This window comes from Oxyura jamaicensis, chromosome 9 (assembly GCF_011077185.1).
Source record: "Oxyura jamaicensis isolate SHBP4307 breed ruddy duck chromosome 9, BPBGC_Ojam_1.0, whole genome shotgun sequence".
NCBI lineage: Eukaryota > Metazoa > Chordata > Aves > Anseriformes > Anatidae > Oxyura > Oxyura jamaicensis.
The window spans coordinates 3,544,292-3,562,173 of NC_048901.1; the positions used below are offsets into that span (position 1 = coordinate 3,544,292).

The following is a 17,882-nucleotide window of genomic DNA, read 5'->3' on the forward strand; positions in this document are numbered from 1 at the left end:
CTACAGAAGCACACTATCTGCATTTCAAGCTACTGCTGACACCTCAGAATATCCAACAGCTGCCCAAGCTCCTGGGTTGTGCTTAGCTAAGGCATTTGTCACATGTGATACTAACTCAAAATGAAGATGCAAATAAATTGCTTTATATTATAAAGCAAGTAAGAGACCAAATTACAAAGCAGCACGCACTCCTGCAGTCATTTGTCCAGTGACTGTACACAGAAAATAATCAGGTAAATTACTCATGGGATGTAATTATAAAATTACATGTAAAAGCGTATAGTTGAAACTGTTCCTAAGAGTTAAAACAGTTCTAAGGGAACACCCTTGTTCGAGTCCTTATAATCCAAATAATCCTCACTGGTGCATTCAGGTGCTTTGGATCTTGTGTAGGCCCCACAGGGAAGCAAATACTTCCCCACAGAGCCAAGATGCTTGAACTCCACACAGAGCCCACCTGGGGCCATTACCTCCGCGAGCAGCCCCCAGTGTGCAGCTTCCTGCCAAGTGCAGCTCCACGGGCCTGGCCGAGCTCCCCGATCGGCAGGTGCCATAGCGTCAGGACCACCTCGACACCCGTGGGGGCCGATCACAGACACACACAGACACACACTGCCCACACAGGACAGGGGAGAAAACAGGAGGAAAAGGAGTTAGAAAACTCATGGATCCCAGTACCGATAGGGAAGTCACTTGGTGAGTACTGCTGCAGGCTAAACAGACGCAGCCTGGGCAGCATAAATAATTTATCACCAATCAGCTTAAAAAATTAATTACTGATTTGTGTATTGGGAAACAAGATGGCAAACTTTGGAACACCTTTCCTCCCATTTTCCCAGGCCTAACACAATTCCAGCCTCCTCTCCTGCATCCCTGTTAGTGCTGCAGGTGGCATTCGGGCCCGTCAGTGAGGCCACGGGCAGCACAGAGCGCGCGGGCTCCTGGCACACAGGTGGCAGTTCCTCTCCACCGCTTCTCCTCGCTCTTCTCCTGTGCTCTGACACTGCATCTCCACGGGCTGTGGTCCTCTGGCACCGTACCTGCTCTGGCACGGGTTCCTCTGCAGACCACAGTCTCTTCTGGGGTGCCTGTGCTCGGTGTGGGTGCTCTGCGGGCTGCAGAGCCTGCTTGTCAGGGCTGTGCCCCACGGAGCGCCGCCTCCCATTCCTCTGACCTCGGCGTTCCCTCTGCTGCTTTTCACTTCTACTCTCTCTTCCTCAAGTTAACAGATACCTACAGACAGCTATCCGTCAAGTTTCAGGTGTCTGTATTGCTAGAAAGCTTTCTGAGCCCTTTGATTTTATTCCTCTGACCAGGCAAAATTACAGTGCTGAAATCTTCAGAAAAATAAGGGATGTGGAAAACAAAGTCAGATGAAAGATGGCACAAGGAATGGGGAACAGGCTTCCTGTACCTCATTTTATTAAAAAATAGTGCCTGCAAGTGCTTTTTCCATTTGGAACAGGATTTCATTTGGGCTGTGCTGTCCCCCAGTGCTGGGAAGATAAAAACTAGATGCATGTTAATGTGAAGTCCCATTGAATGCAATAGTTTAACTGTGGACGTGTGGAAGTACCAACGAGGTTACCTTTACAGAACCTGCTCCTGGGGACAAGGCTGATGTGGGCCTGGGTCAGCAGGGCCAGCAGCGCAGCTGTCCTCCCTCCTGAAAAGCTCACTGAGAGTTTGCTGGCACATGGCCGTGGCAGCAGATAAAGCTTTGTCAGGCTACCAATTGAGAGGGGAAGGAGCAACAGCAGTCTGTCTGTTCCTAGATCAGAAAAATGCTTAAAGACTCATGCCCAGAACTGCACTATTATATGCAACAAATTTAGGCAAAACTGTTCCAGGAATTCTTCCAGTGTAAACTCTTAACCAAAACAACTCTTTCCTACACCGGCTGGTTCATAAGCACCAGTGAAATAGTCAAAAAAATACCTATGTCTTGTAGTCTAAATGGGTTTTGCCTGCGTTCAGGGTAAATTTAACAAACATGAGTGGTGAAGTTGATGGTATGTCTCTTCCCTGTCAACCCGAGTCTTGTTTCCTTTGTTAAAAAGATGTCCCTAAAGCTTTCAAGTACACTATTAACTGAGGAAAACCTGATTCTGATCTGATTTCATGCCAAGTCTTCCCAACATACAGCTGAAGATAGCCAGTTTGCAATGACCACGCGAGCCCTCCTGCACGGCCCGAGACCACAACGTTCACCCTCACCAGTTCTTTAAGCATCGCCAAGATCCAAACTCAGGACACAAACCACATCCATTTGGGGAACTCTCTGGTGTTGCAGACAGACCGCTGAAAATGACATCACTTTACAGACTGAAGCCTGGCCTCGTAAGGTCTTACGCAAACAATCCCTAAATAACCTTTAATTGAATTCAGTCTGCCATACTTGGAGAAGGGCTGCAAATGAGGACTTATGTTCCAGTGCTCTACATGCCCTCTGGAATCAACTGTCTGGGCAAGAAAAAAAAAAGCATTCAAGACCACAGGGAAGATTAGTCAATTAAAAGAGTGATGGGGAGCAGCTGTTGTGCAAGAAAAAGAATTACTCAAAAACCAGTTGTGAAGACGAGCAGTCAGACAAGGACAGAGCTGATTTGCCTCAACTCTGAAATGATAAAAGCTTTCTGATAATGGCTGTGGTAAAAACGTTTTGGCAAGTGAAGCAATTATTTCATGAAAATGGGAATCTGTTTCATGACTGGATACTATTTCAGAAATCAGCATTTAAAAGAGTCAGCCTTTCCAGTTGTGCCCGACTTAACCAGCTGGAAAACTAGCCAGGTGGGGGAAAAAAATCATCATCGTTCAAATAAATACTGTGCTGTGTTCATACTTAAACTTTCCCCTTTTCCAGTCACTTCATCTAGATGTTCCAGAAGGAAGTTCAATTAGAGGTGATACAAGTGTGAAGTGGAAGAACAACTCCATGGCTCCTCAGCAGAATGTAGATGGCCTTCAGCATCTAAAACCACCTGATAGAAAAACTCACCTTTTCAACCAGTACGGAGTGCTTCTTGGCTGCTTCTCAAAAGGAGACAGGTTTGAGCTCACAGTATTTAACTTACACATTTAGAATAAAGGATTCGAGCCCCCAAACTACATCGTGTTCAGTTTGGTAAAACAAAGTATCACTACACAGAAAAGGAAGATCTTTTGCAGAATTTACAGAATCACAGAATCATCTAAGGTGGAAGAGACCTCCAAGACCACCGAGTCCAACCTCTGACCTAACACTACCAAGCCCTCCACCAAACCATATCCCTAAGCTCTACATCTAAACGTCTTTTAAAGACCTCCAGGGATGGGGACTCAGCCACTTCCCTGGGCAGCCCATTCCAGCACCTAACCACCCTTTCGGTAAAGATCTTCCTAATACCCAACCTAAACCTCCCCTGTCACAACTTTAGCCCCTTCCCCCTTGTCGTGTCTTTCATGCACTGATTACAAGTACCAGTGGTTTAGGTGCTCATTCTCAGGCAATTTTCAATGAAGGTGTCTATGACCTAAGTTTTTTTTGTTTGTTTTTCCCAAATCAAGGTCAGAATGAAGGCAGGAAGCTTGACCCTTGCACACCAGCTATTTCAAAGATTTTATCAATTGTTGCTGAGTTACACTTTGTACTAATGCAAATGAAAAAAATGTTACCAAAACCAGTTACCAAAATCATTAACAGTACAGCTGAATTTAGCTAATTGGGAACACCACAACCCATCCATTAATTAGGCAAAAGAATACACAATACACACTTCAGCATCCGCGAAGGCTATGCAGACATTTGAACTAATTTTAAGGAGTCAGCAAAGAAGTCATTCCACGCTCAGCATTGTACAGGTTTTGGGACCATTCCTTAAACGATCCCTGTAATGAGTAATTGGTGAAGGACCTAACACAACCCATTGCTCTCCTACTGTTTACTTCCTCTTGCCTTAGTGATGTTTAACACTCCTGGAGATATTTGTCTAACCTGCTCCAAAGAGACTAAAAAAGGAAACTGCAGAGTACCCCTGGCTTATTACAAAGCTTCACTGTCAACGTGGTTGGAAATCCTTTGCTTACATTTCATTCTGCTGCAAATTAGGAAGTTTCCCGTAGCCAGTGAACAACCGAGATGAACTTCTCTCCGCTCTCGTGCAGCAGAAGACTGCTGCCACGTACATACTCACTCCTGTCTGTCACTAACACAGCTGCTTTACCCTGAGCACATTTGTGAGTATAAACAAAATACCTAAACCATACGAAATTGTATGGAAAACTGTCCTTCTCTAATTGTCTCAGCTTGCAATTAAGGGGTATGAGTGTCACTAAGTTTAGACTTTCAGGAAGAGTGATTTTCCTTTAGAAAGGGTTCTAGAATTGAAAGCTGAAGAGTGTATTTACTGACCCTGATTTTCAGCGATGACAATTTAAGGGAAGTAGGGCAGATTTTGATCTCACTCACTGCCCGTATTGAGAAGTGTTACCACTGACACGCATCAAGAACAAGCTCCCCTGCTGTGGTGTGGGACGTGTACGGATACCGTTCTGTTAGTATTTTTAGGGCACTTTGCCCCTTAGAAGTGATACTGCCAGGAAAAAAGTATTACACACGTGAATGTGTTATTTGCTTTTGCTTAAAGACAAAACAGAAGTGGGAAAAGAACTTTAAAAGTTAAACACATTTAACCACATCTTAATTCTGGACTGAAAAAAAAAACAAACATTTATAAGCAGTAAAATGTTCGGTCATTTAATCATTAAGTTTCAGGAATGGGCCTGTTAACAAGTCTGCCGATCAGGATTAATTAAGGGGGTGGAATTTCTTACATGGTACTTGATCACACAGCTCAAGTGAAGCACGAAAGAGTCACAAGGAATCACAGCTCCTGAAACAAAGGAACCAAACTGCAGGTGTTAAAGTGTTTTTTTTTTTTTCTTTTCTTTTTAAACCAAACTACTCTTTCTTTAAAAATCCGTATTTTTTTATATAGTAAGTCAGCCGCTAAACTGTCAGAAAATATCCAAGGTGGAGGAGCCATTTATGTACACTGCCCTGAACTTCTGTCAGCATATGTTAGGGATTCATCTGTCACTTGCATCTACCATCATCAGGGCTCCCAAGCTAAGCAGATGGTGAGGCCCAACTGAAGAATCGTTCTGTTGGGATTTCCAAAACACCACGTATAACTGCCCAATAATCCAATCCTAAAACTTCCACCAAATCCAGAAGAAAACTTAGTCCTGATGTAAATCATCTGCCCGCTCTGTCTCACCAGCCTTCATTTCTAACAATATTGTGGCAGCTCTATTTTAAAACATATGCCTTATTAGTATAAAGAAACGCAGACAATTCGAAATGTACAAAAATTTATTTCAATTTTTTATATGAAAAAGTGAAAACAACTATTAGTATGACAGTTTTTATAGGCATTTAATTGCAAGTGCTTGACAAAACAAGAACAAGAGGGGGACCAAACCAGATCCTTCGTATGAGACACACTAACAAGAGCTCGCATTTTTATTAACATGAGTACAAGGAACTTCCCGTGGTACTCCTCCTGTGGTTGGTATTTATCCTTCCTTTACAAAACCATGCAAGTGCTTTTAAATTTGTAATCACGTTCCTGATTTTACTTCCCCTCCCCCTTTCAACTGACTAGTGAAATCCAGTGTTTTAAAATAATTTCTTGTCTGCTAAAGTGTTACTTCAGTTACACAAACTTGACCAGAGCATTAAGTTCAGTTTGGGAAAACGATGCTACACCCTTCTTCACACACAATTACTGCACCCTGAGCAAAATATGCGAACTCTACACATTTTTTTTGATACTTAATTTTAGAAGGCATAGAAAAGTCAGTCTGCGGTAAGGTACATGTATCTGCTGGTTTTTTCAGGACATTCAGTAGCCACAGAATAACAAGACACACACATATTGAAAACCAACCAAAACCAAGAATACAGAAGTCTGCCATCACTTATCTACTGACTTAGAATCTGCCAGAGAACCCCACGCATAACATCAGTGTTTTAGCATCACCTTAACAAGGACATCCAAAGTCGCACTGCAGCCACGTCTGTTGTCTCTCCGAGCCTTGAACGTACCCGACCTAACAATATTTTTTGTGCTGCTGCTTCTTGGCATACAATCAGCAGTAGGTATAAGTAAGATAGATGGTGAAAGTGAGACTGGCACAGGTGGAGAACAGGTTTTGCATTTTTCAGCTAACAAAAGCTTCCCCTACATACATTAATTAAAACCTGAAGGTGTACCCTACTTAAACAACATAATCACAAATTTAGTTTCAGGATTTTTCTTTTCTGTATGAAAAATACAACACTGCTTTACACTAACTCCACAGAGAGGTAGACTTCACCAAGCACAGACTGGTGATCACAGATACCTGAAAAGAAACCATTAAATCGCTCATCCTAACACTTTACTAAAGGAGTGAGATTCAAAGAATTGTGTGCCTCAAGACAATGATGGGATCGTTCCTGTGCAAGCACATCTCTTCAGGACTGAAAAGGGTTCCAGGAGTGTTCCCAGATTCATACAAATTTCTTCCACTACAAGGTAAAAAAACATCTAGGCAATGAGTACTTTTTCTGAATGTTAGATACTCAAAAAACCTGCAGGTTTGCTAACTTACATCCTCGAGCAGGATGTGCCACAAGCAGGACAGGCACTGTGCGCCAAGCAGCAAACAGGGGTCCCGTCCAAAGTGACGGCCGAGCTCCCTGGTGTGCTGCCAGCTACTCTGGAGCTGGGTCAAGAAATGCTCTCATGTCTGCAAACAGCATGGGGACCGGACCTCAGATGAGATACGTGCAGAGAAGCAGTAGAATTTCTATAGCTCCACAAACAGCATACACATCATACAACTTCTAAGCCTTCTTAAAAAGGAAAAAGAGTTATTTCCAAAGCAGTAAGTTAGCAAATAAATACATTTTCATGGCATATCCACCTTCCTTTCCATAAAGCTCCTAACAACAAGTTATTTCAACTCTGTAAAGGCAAGTTTTATTTTTTATTTTTTTAATTAAAAATGTAAACATTAGGATTGGTTCTAGGGAATAAGGAGTTAGAGCTCAGTTCGATCACACGCACGCTCTACACCACATGGCACATTTTAAGGCAGGCTGCAACACTACAGGTTCTATGGCGTAACTCCTTAGGATGGCAATAGCTCCAACTATTTTCCCCACAGTTTGCAAAACTGCGGAAAAGCTTAAGCCCAACTCTTACGGTCTAACTGCTGTCATCAGGCTTTTCAAGTGACAATCCACGTGCCAATCCCAGGAGTCACTCATCATAGGAAAATGGGAAATACGTAGGAAAGAATTGCATAGCTTTAAAATTACATTTCAAAAGTATTATTCTTTTCTGTGACGGATGAAGAAAGCCTGTTGTCTGAGAATACCACCAGCCAAAAAGTCAATGCATTCTTGAAGCTACAAATAAGAACTTTGAAGGGAAAAAGGTTGGTGAAACCATCAGTCTTCTTCCAGATTTAACATACATCAAAATGGAGACTGGCAAAGATCACGTTTTGATTCCCAATTCATTTTTTATGCAAGTTCAAATTTGGAGCCTGAACTCACAAAATCTTCTGCAGTTTTGCAACAAATAGTAAAAATAAAAGAATAAATCTGCAAATATTTTAACTCTGAATAGCACTTTACAATTTACATCAACAACTTCATCTTCTGTCAACAGCCTGCCAACTTCATCTTCTGTCAAACCTACGAAGTCTTTGCCTTCTTACTTCCTCTTCTGAATTCTGCTCAGGTGGAAACCAAAAACCATAGGGTCGCCGCTCATTATGGTATGTTGCTCCACCAAAATCTACAAGACAATGAAACACAACTGTTACTTTGTTCTGTAATTGGAAAAAATGTACCCATATCCCGTAATCCAAAGCATCGCCACACAAAGAAAAGGGGGAGTTGCTTATTTCCAGGTCAAATAGTTCGAGGACTGTCAGTTTCCAACAACTGCTCTTAAAACACTGAAATGAAGAACACCACCCAAAGAACTCCCAAACCCCCAAGTCGAGCGTGTATTAACCTGGGAGCAAACATTTTTCTCAATCCCTACTTTATAGAGTAAACTCCAGATTGTTAGAATATTTAGACATCCTCAATAGCTACTTCTGGCAAAATAAACTTTTGTATTTGCTTTTAGCGTAGCAGTCCAACATGTGCTGACCCAAACCAGATGCACATACAACTCCCATCCTGTTGGCAGCAAGCAATTTCATAAATAAACTCCACGTGGCAGCTCAGCTAGAGAGAATTATAAGTTAATGTGAGCAGAAATATCACACCAAGACTGAAGGAAGGTTCTCTGCCCTGGCACTGCAAGAGAAAACAAAGCAAAGCAACTGCTCACAATTCACATTAAGTTACAGAGCAAAGAAAAGATTGAAAGGTTGTGGTTACACAACTGAGGGGCCTTGGGAAACAAAAATGAGAAACTGTTCTCTGAGCTCACTTACAGAGGTAAGGATAAACAAAGCAGCTGTAAAGGCAATGCAACAGTCTTTGTAATACTTGGGATTTCTTAAACATCCACCTCAGAACCTCATTTATATCAGCAATATGGAAAACCAAAGGCAAATGCTGTATTAAGCTCATTTTCAAAGTGGATTTTAACTGCAGCTGCATCCTGTATCAGGAATTGTTTGTAGTGAACACATAAGGCCTGGTGTTTATATCGCATAATATCAGGAAGTCCCATTTACAAAGGGGTTCTGTTAGTTTCTTGTTCACTTACAAGAGCATTTTCATTTGCAGAGTGCTAACCAAATGTAGGATTTTGAAAACATGTTCAGGATTTCTTCTGTGCTTGCCAAGCAGTCAAGCTCTTGGAAAGTACTTCCAGAGATAACTATAGCTGCTCAAACGGTGCTAAGCAGCAGCAACATAAACGTTTATAAGATGAGAGGCAATGTTCAAAAGTATTTTTCAAATTAATTATTATACAGACAACTTAATTCATTTTGTATTTTATCTTCAGCTTGTCCCTCTGTTTCAGTTTACCAGAGACAATCCTCAAAATAATTTAAGCTGTTTCTCCGCTTCTGAAAATGCTACGGCACTGACAAGTGCTCCACGAGCTCCTCGGGACCTACCACCACATACCCTACCTAGATGCATACTTCTCCATTGCAAAACAGCACGTCACGCTAGCAAGCTCATCGAGTTTACGTAATGAAACGATGCCACCTCTTTTACAATGCGCTCCAACAGTTTATCTTAATACCGTGAAAATTATAAATATCATGCATGGCAGCAACAGCAAACGGACATTAGAAAATATTGTTCAGAATGTTACAAAAAGCTAATGTGTATTGGAAATCCTAGACCTTCACACAAGGCAAATTGCTTCTCGATTTTAGTTTTTACTTAAAATCCAAGAACAATCTCATTGTCTGGAAAAAAAAAACAACCACCACCACCACCACCAGTTCATACGCAGCATGGGCAGAAAGGTTTTCATTCACAAAAAATTCAGCTGAGCTAAGTGTTCCTTTACTACATTTATTTCCCCTCATTTTACTTTCTTACACAAGGCATGTACAAATAGAAAATCCAAGCGGTTCTCTTGCTGTGTTCCACTGACCACAAGCTGAGACACACATGGGCTTACAGCATTTCATAACCCGATGAACGTCCTTTCCAAAGCACCAAGAACTTCCAACTGGAAGGCACAAAGCAAGGTGCCCAGTAAAGATCTGCGGAAGGGAAGCCTGTGAACCGTCTGTGTGCTGTGCTGTGGAAGGGCTGACAACTGAAAGATCCAGCTAGTAGCAAGTCAGGTGTGGGCTCATGAAGTTAGAAGAAAAGCAGCACACAATGAAAACTGATTCAACTGGATTGTTAGAAGAGCGGGTCAGGTCCATACTGAACACACGGTTTCTTCGGTTTCTCAGACAGATGAGAAGTGAGAAACATGTAAAACGTTCCCTCCTGAAGGGCTGAGCGCCTGTTTTGGGTAGCACAAGTACCTTAATGCCTTCATACATGAACTTGATTATTTATATTAATCATGCCTCAGAGTCTCATCTTTGCTGTATTCATATCCTCCAGACAGACTCGTTAAAGTAACAGAAGTTGTTAGAAGCACATGCTGAGACACCAGACTATCCGTCAGTGCCTTGGGTTAGCTTCCTCTAGCTACTGCGTATTCAAGATACTACAGGAGAGATGACATAAAGTAATCTCACTGCGTTCTCCAATGATCTAATAAGTCTTAAGATGTTTAGTCTACTAAACAAGGAGACATGCATCAAACAATATAGTCGATACACAAATTCAAACGTATCTTTCATTCCCAAGTACTGAAAAGGATTTGCTAACCAACTCAAGAGGAACCTTCACCTATTCTAGGTATGCTACTTAACCTACCTAAGGTTAAGACAGGAAGGTATCTATTTCTCTTCAGAGCAATAAGGGAAACATAGACTAACTTCAGCTTCAAGAAGAATTTCAGGTAGACTGCATATTCAGCATAATCGAACAGAAGTCTTCAGCTGCAAATAGCAAGTTACTGCTTTACTCATTTCTTTACTTTATATTCATCTATTTCAAGCATGCACAGTACATCCTCCAAAAAGAGCTGAAGACCTTACGTTACTCCATGCTCTTCTCTATGCAGATCCTTCTCTTCTGGTTCATTAGCGCATATTCACTAGTGTTTAAGTGTATTTTCCAATTCCTTCTTTTGGATGATACTAAGACATTCATTACTTTATAAAATTACTTAAGTGACTTACTTTGCTACTCACATGACCTGTATTTTGTTCTCCTGGACTGTTTTTCCAGTAAGTTGCACAAATCAAGTAATGAACAATGTCAAAAACCAAACGGAAATAAAGCCCTAAAAATGAGGCCTCAGACAGGAGTACAGCATGAACAAAATCGTACAGAGTTTGACAAAATTCAAACTCAAAGGTCTGACAGCTTCTTCTGGCAAACAGGAATAAACACAAGTAAAATTTCATCACCCTAACACATTTGCTTAGAACTAGGAAGTTACCCAAGTTCTGTCCTCAGCAGTGTAGAACAACAGGCCTGTTCTGGGAAAGTACTTCTGTGGTGCTACGGAACTTGGTTCAATGCTTCTGAATGGTAAAGCTCATGGGGAATTTCTGGTCATTTCTGTACCAAACTCTCAATTTAAATTTACTTTTGTCTTAACAGAGCCGATGTGAAACTATTAAACCTTATTACAATCTGTGTTTTTTATCCATTAAAAAACTAAAATAGCAACAGTTCGGAAGCGTACATACTGCCACAGGTAAGCCCCAGAGGTACGGATAGCCTAAAAGCAGAAGACATTGCCAGACTCTGATCTAACATATTTTTTCTGTTGAGCTCAGGCTGTGTAAAAGATTTTCCATTTCTGTTTGTTCAGCTCAGGAAATAAAAGTAGACATTGAAAAGGCAATCTTCATATCCACCTTCACATACCTGAAATGGAGACAGTGCTACATAATGAGAGTTTTACTGTCTCAAAAACCCTGAATGCCAACAGGATCAGAAACAGTTCTGGCAAACCCTTTAATTACATGCAGAAACTCCTTTCTTTAATAAGGCAAATGGGCTTGTTTTTCCGTTTAAAACTGTTAGAAGTATCCAGAAATCTACCTGGATACATTTTTTCAACAATTTTTCATCCAAACATTGCTTCACATAGGGTTGATTTTTAGAAGTACTAAATAAATGCATTGTTCTTCCTTTGCACATCATGCCATAGTAACGTATCAAAAGCTGCCTAGCTGAACACTCAAGCCGTGTAATCAGTTGGATGAATGCAGGCAAAAGGCCCCAAGTAATGCTAATCTGAATCACCATTCCTCCCTCTTGAAAAACACACAGAAAGATTAGAATTTTTTCAGGTTCATCACACAGAGATGCTAGCCACACCTCTTCATGTCTGACGTGATGTAAGTGGTGCTACACAGCCTCTGCTGGGTTACCAAAGAACTGAACAAGCGCAGACTTCATGCTCACTGCCACCTTACAACGCTTTGCCTGGGAACCACATCTGAAATACGTAACTGAGGCGATGTCTCACAGTCCTTTCCAGAATGGATCGTTTCTCTCTGTACTTAAGCTTGCTAAATATAACTAAATTCATTAGCAAAAAAAAAAAAAAAAAAAAAAAAAAAAAAAAAAAAGCTTGAGCTGATGACAGTAAGGCTTTCTGATCACACCCAGCCAGCTTTCAGGGCCAGCTGAGCTTGCTCATCGATGTCTACGTGACTGCACGTACTACATTAAAGATGAAAGACAGAAGTGTCCCATCTATTCCTTTAGAGCGTAATTGTAACACCTGCCTGCACACTGACAACGGCAGGGAACCTGTGCAATTATTGTGTGTATAAAATAATTCTGTATTTTTAATGCAAGCTACAGACTATCAGTAGAAAAAAATAAAAAAAAAATATAGAAGGGACACAACACAGTTGGCCTTAGGACCATAAGGATGTAGACATGACTTTGGCCAACAAGACACAGCATAGAGATTTCTAATTTTCTTGAAACTACTAGAATATGGTAACTTATTTAGTCAGACATCAGAAAAAAGGTCCAGAACATTATTTTTATGATAGTCTCAATAAACAAAGTGCAATACCCAGTCTATAAAATTAATCCAGTGATAAAACAACAAGAGAAAAAATAGCAAATCAATGGGTAAATCCAAGATCAGGATTATTCACTGACCTTAGTCTGGAGCTGCTTTTAACTGTAAATTCAATTTGTTAGTATTCTTAAGAATTTTAATATATTTAAAATCACATTTGAAAGAAAAAAAGAAAAAAAAAAAAGCTTTGTCTTTCTTTTAGGGCATTTCTGCATGCCTAACGAAGGCACAAAGAAATTCTAAACAATATCCATTTCCCAATGCCAAGACCAAGTAACCCAGATGAATGGAAACACCAAGGCAGACTGAAGCCACCCCACAGCAACTACCACTTTCTCCAGAGTGGAAGAGTGTTTTTATGTAGCCCCCACACAGCTTCTTCTAATTATGCCCACAGCTGTTAAGCAGAACTGCTTGTTCTCCAGCAAGGTGACCCTGCCAAACCCACTGTGGAAGGAACAACGTTTGTTCCTTTACAAAAACATCCAAGTTACTAAGACAAAAAATAAATGTCCAGAGACCACTGAAGTCGATATAAAAGCTCCCACTTGTATCACTGCGTCTTGGGTCAAAGCACCAGGAACAGTCACTCCATATGCAGACCACGCATTTATAAATAGATATAGCATGAATGCAAGCAAGACACTGCTAACTACAACTGAAGATTTAACTATTTCTTTATTGATTTCTTGATATTTTCACTTTTCTTTGGCAGTTGACACTTTTGCATGAAGAAAAGCATCCAAAAGAAAGCTGTGTTGGTGATACGTTCCAAGATGTTCTTGCATACTTAGGAAGTCAGAGAAAAAAGCAGCATTCTGCATACCTTTTTGCATGGATTTCTAAATGTGTCAGGATCATATACTTTTTAAAAAATGCAAACAAAATTAATGGTTATTGAGACATACGATAAAATCTTTTGTGTTGATCATCAGAATCTAGGAACTGCTGTGTCACTGTGACTTGTTGCTTAAAGACCAAAGGAAGTTAACCCTTCAAGGCAACGTTTCCAAAATACAGGATATAGTACCAAGCATTTGATGGAAGGAATGAAAGATGTGCTGCACTGCAAAACAAGTGCCATCATCTCCAGGTATTAAATACTGAGTATAGTAAACTCACCACAGTGCTACACCCAGGGCTAACTAGAGAAAAGCAAATACCAGGAGAAAACTTGGAGCAGAACAGCCTTGAAAGGCATACTGTATTAGGGTATTAAACAGAATCTGAAGTTACGTTCTAAACTATTGAAGTGTACTAGCATCACAATGCTTCAATAATTTATTTTTCCCCACTTTCATAAGTGCAAACACTTCATCATTCAAGTAGTCCTACTTTTAAATTACTGGCATCTTTTTAATCCCCTTAGTACATAACTCAGGAGTACTGCAGCCAAGCAAGCCCCAAACCTGAGGCAATCCTGTATGGAACCACTGGGCAGAACTTTTCCAGGAAAGACGGAATATGAACTGTTCCCTATCACATGCATCTGCATCAACAACTCTATAACTGGACTTTGCATCAAAAAGTTTCTGGTAACAATCATTTAACAGAACACAGCTCAGCTCTTCCAGTTCACTGAGCCGTTGATCTAGCTTTCTTTTGGATGGAGGAGTGTGTCAAAGGCAAGAGGCAAAGGAGGTGTACGGTGCTCTTGAATAATGGGCAGGAAGGGAAGTAGAAGAGGCCGAGGACCAACTTCTGAATACCACAGGAGCATTCAAGTGCAGAGGAGGGCCACAAAGATGATCAGAGGGCTGGAGCACCTGTCCTATGACGAAAGGCTGAGAGAAGCTGTGGATGCCCCATCCCTGGAGGTGTTCAAGGCCAGGCAGGACGGGGCCTTGGCCAACCTCATCTAGTAGGTGGCATCCCTGCTGATAGCATGGGTTTGCAGGTAGATGATCTTTAAGGCTCCTTCCAAGCCGAGCCATTCTATGATTGTATGATTCTCTTTGTGCGTCTTCCTCCAGACACCTGCAGGAATGCCCTTTACACACTACACTTGAAAGGAATTTTCACCTCATCTAGATGAGCACCAATTGGAGCGTATGCATTCGTGTACACTAATAACCCTAAAGACAGGAGAACAAGAAAGATGTGCAGCACTGAGGACACGAAGAGACAGCAGAAAAAATAATTTTCCCTGATTATGTTAATACTCTATTGGCCTTTAGATGATTTAAAATCTTGAACACTGTCACCATTGAACGAAACTGTACCAATACCTCAGTGTCTCCTCTCAAACCAAGCACAGTTGGTCCTAAACTGCTTATTACCTGTGTTTTAGTGTCTGAAGCAAGTGGGCATAGCCATAAAAAAGCTAAAAAATAAAACAAATCCAATGATGCACAAGATTTAAGGCAGGATCGTAAAGGATTCAAGTCCAAACCTGGTATTTTCAAAATACCTACACCTACTTGAATATACATTATCTTTAGAGGTCAAGTGTGTACGAAGTTTCAAGCAACTACTATCACATCCATTCTAACATTTCTGAGGGAATTAATTAGACCGTGCTTTTCATTTAAGACCTCTAAACCAGATAAGAATACAGCTTGTTGACATACAAAACCAAGAGTCCTAGATCTGAAGGAGCTGTGAATTCTGGACGTCCATCCCATCCAACTTCCACACAGCTGCTGGAACAGAAATAGTTCAGCAGTGCACACGGAGGCCTCCGAATGGTCAGTTTTCAGTCCAATACCTTTCAGGCAAAGTTAAATGGACACTAGTTTAGAAAGCAAAGGGCAGCAACTACTTGTTTTCTGAAGCTAACGAGTTCATGTGCGTAAACTGAGATGTCCGAATAGAACCATTTCTCTGCTTTACAGACCGATTGTCACAGAACGCTAACTCAGAGGTGCCAAATGGTCATGGGGCTATGGTTCACACCAAGGCTTACTGGTGCTGCTTCTTACATATCTGGTGAGCATTCATCACCACTACCAGGAGAATCGGGACTTTTATTCTCAAAAATAGGGTGTTTAGTTTTGTTTTAATAGTACGCATCACTGATTTTCTTTCAGAAATTGAGTTCTGTTGCTGGAAAATTCTAGCTATGATTCCTGCTACAATTCTATTGCTAGACAAAGAGTGACAGTATTAGCTTTTCACTGGGAGACCCTGCTAGAGGACTCCCTAATTTATTAGTTTCCAGCGCAATTTCATCACTTTACTAAGAGATTCTAATTTGTTTAAAATACCAGTGCAGCACATGAAATAGAAAATTAAATGGGACAAGGGTCCCTTCAAGGAAGGGGATATTCCTGAGACAAACCAAATACTTCACTTCTGACAGACTTTTATCTGAAACTTGGCATCTATCTGCTTAACTATGGAGTCCGGGAAGCAGAAGTAATATTGCAAATGAAACTGGAATGCTGTCTGAATGCAACTACCCAAGACAAAAATCAAGCACAGCCTGCAGTTTTGAAACAAAATGACAGAGTTTTGCTTATCCGTGTCTCATAAATACTGAAAAAGAACTGCTCGATGAAATTAGGAAGATATTTTATCTTATACAATAAAGAAAAATCAGCGGCTATCAATTAAGCACATTTCTACTCCTAGGCATGTTGGTTTGGATTTTTATTTATTTTTTAGATAATATATTAACAAGAAGAAAGCTCCAATGGTAAACTTGCATATTAGCCTCAGGAAAATTTTGAGGTTCAAAAACATTAGGAAACCAGAATCAGTAAGTATTTATAACAGAATTCTGGCTACTAAGGTCTACTAAGACCAAGCATACACCAAAACTTTATGTGAAAATGCTAAATATCTACCAATTAAATTTCCTGGAAATTTGCCTAAACAAAGTGCTAGCAATCAGGATCACAGACCACACATGCAACGTTAGAAAGTTATTTCCGAAGATATTTAGAGCAAGAACTTCACTTGAAGGAGAGAGCTTTTCTCCCAGAACATGTTTCTGGGTACCCAAGAACAACTAAAAGAAAAGTTGGCCTTTCAGAATCAGATGCCAATCATGACTTTATGAGATGTCCTTTAATCTGATATCATGCACTGCATATTGAAGCATATAATTTATTTTAAGACATTCCTACAGAAAACCATTTAAATGCAATGACTGGCATTCCTAGCACAGCAAAAGGGGAAAGACAACCCTGCTTAGAGAAAACTGGAATTATGCAGCATTTCTGTTTCATTCTACGCACAATCCTCAATGGATTTCGCAAGTTTCATAGTCTAAATAGAACAAAAACGCCCAGTCTCAATAAAAGAAAGCAGAAATGGGAACTAAATTTAAATTCAGAGAACTGCTAAGCCAGGTGACTAAATATTTCATAACCACATGGCAGATGTACCTATGGTTAGTACATACTGGGCCATCTAAACATTTTGAGTTTTTTTTTTTTCTTCAGTTTAAATCAGATCAGAATCAAAGAAATGCGTATTTGCACTGAAACTTATGAGGACTACCTATACGTGCATATTTCACTTCAACCACAACATACAAAAACTACATGTTTAAAAACTTTCTTCTTAAGAGAAAAATTCTTTTGTGCAGAGACATGAGCACGCAGGGGATTCTTGACATTACTGAGACTGAAAGACATAGACTTAGAAGTCCAGCTCACAAAAAAACCCACCACCCACCACCACAAAAATCCCCATCCCACACTAATCCAGATATTTCTTCTGAGCGAAACAGCAAGGAAACAACAGATAAGAGAGGCGGTATACCGGGGTAACCATATACAGCTGCTAATACGAGGATTAAACCAAAATGGAAAGCCATCTATTCTTAACTTCATGGTAAAACCAAATAATATAAATATCATAAATAAATTTTAATTAAAATAATAACTGTCCTTACCTGTTTCATCATCCATATAATTGCAAGCTACAGCGGATGCCATGCTTCAAGGAAAAACATGTCCTGTTCAAAGGACAGTACTCACTCAAGCTTTATTTTTCAGACTGCCAAGGAAGAATCCTCTATTTGCTCAGTAGCACAATGCATTTCATTTCATCCTTTCTGTCACTCCGAAGCAGGTATGATCAATTACAAATTCTATACTACTTTCTTTTGGAAATAAGATGTGCCCACAGGTAACTTTAACCTTTAAGTAGCTTGTTTTATGAAATATTTTTTGAATTGAGCTCTGAAGTCTTACTTTTCCAAACTAAAGTACTGTGACAAACAGAAAAAGCTGCACAATTAAAGCACTGCTGTGAAACCACTAAAAATACCACCAATATAAATTTAATCGC

At 40.4% G+C, this 17,882-nt stretch overlaps 1 protein-coding gene across 5 annotated transcripts in view; it reads right to left on the minus strand.

Annotated features, from left to right (window-relative positions):
• Window positions 1–5,342: 5,342 nt before the first annotated feature.
• RHBDD1 (rhomboid domain containing 1) overlaps window positions 5,343–17,882 on the minus strand; it is a 35,933-nt gene continuing 23,393 nt past the window's right edge. For all 5 annotated transcript variants that reach the window (XM_035334690.1, XM_035334693.1, XM_035334689.1 and 2 more), the window contains exon 7: window positions 5,343–7,835. In XM_035334690.1, the coding sequence (XP_035190581.1) occupies window positions 7,717–7,835 (119 nt within the window). In that variant the 3' untranslated portion in view covers window positions 5,343–7,716. The remainder of the gene's footprint in view (window positions 7,836–17,882) is intronic.